The sequence below is a fragment of the Phytophthora infestans genome, genomic scaffold, assembly GCF_000142945.1.
Source record: "Phytophthora infestans T30-4 supercont1.2476 genomic scaffold, whole genome shotgun sequence".
NCBI lineage: Eukaryota > Oomycota > Peronosporomycetes > Peronosporales > Peronosporaceae > Phytophthora > Phytophthora infestans.
Window position 1 is genome coordinate 1,789 of NW_003306191.1, and position 1,159 is coordinate 2,947.

A 1,159-nucleotide genomic window follows, 5' to 3' on the forward strand; every position below is an offset into this window, starting at 1 on the left:
TCGTTGTAGAGCTTCAGCAAGTGTAAGTGTCTTACGATCATGGTTGTTAAGCCAATCGCCATGCTCACGGGTGAGATCTTTAAATGCTTCCACGCTGTTCGACAGTAGTAGGCTTGCATGTTGCCTCTCAGCGAACTCACCATTAGCTTGTGTAGAAGTGTCACCTTCTTCGCAATGTCGTCAACATACTGTGATACCGACTCGTTTGGCTTGAGCCGGCGCGTCACTAGCTCTTGCAGTAGGTAATCAGGATTAATACCATCTCCAGCCTCAAAGTGCTGCGTAATCGCATCGTAGGGCATAGCGGCGGTACGTGTTGACTAAATGGCCGATGACTCCAATCAACACCCACGCGTCTTTCGTGCTCTGAATGCCCACGGCGCCGCCAATCCAGCTGCCGACCAGCGCCTTCACTTGCGCCAAGTGCGACGGCAGCTCTCGATCAATAATCCGAGGCCCATGCAGCAGATTCTGGTCCAGAATGGCTCCTCCAGCGACGTATTGCAGCTGATCGGGCAGATCTTCCACAAACACCTGCTGGTACGTCTTGAACGGGTACGACGCCCCCAATGTCCCTTCAAAGTACGACATAGTCGAAGCCAACTTGGACGTGCAATGCACGAGGTCTTCGAAGCATTCGGGCAGCGCAAAGTGCGTCATCCGGGGCATTTCCGGCGGGACAAAGAGTCGGAAAGGTCCCACAGCGAAGCCAACGGACGAGCAGTTGGTCTGTGGGTTCACGACGTATCGGAACGTCCTCCACTGTCCTCCGTCGGCGTCTGTCTCAGGGTTGAGAAGCTGTTGCACCATCTGTCCACTACAAACTGCCACACACCAGTCGGGCACCGTAAGCTCGATCCTAAAGGTACAGGCGTCTCGCAGTGTGTCTCGACAAGGCATCCACGACCGTGCACCGTCACAGAGACCACCAAATGGCCCACAATAAGTGTACATGTGTGGACTTCGCTTGGGTTGGTACTGCTCGTCCGGCAGGACGAACCGCAGGCCGCCGGTGGGCTCGTCGAGCTCGTATTCGACCCGAACTAATACAGGCTTGAAGCCTGTGGAGCTCTTGGGCAGGCGATCGACGTCCCAGGCATCGAGTACCAGCTTTTGTTCTTTATGAGTACCAACTTCTGTCTCTTCGTCGTCGTCGTCG

At 55.0% G+C, this 1,159-nt stretch overlaps 1 protein-coding gene across 1 annotated transcript; it reads right to left on the reverse strand.

The window, feature by feature from the left end:
• Positions 1-341: 341 nt before the first annotated feature.
• Positions 342-954, reverse strand: PITG_22346 (transcription initiation factor TFIID subunit 2, putative; the record flags this gene model as incomplete). The annotated part of the gene is made up of 2 exons (XM_002909822.1): positions 342-366; positions 431-954. 2 exons carry the CDS (start codon positions 952-954, stop codon positions 342-344), a joined length of 549 nt encoding a protein of 182 aa, XP_002909868.1.
• Between the last annotated feature and the right edge of the window lie 205 nt (positions 955-1,159).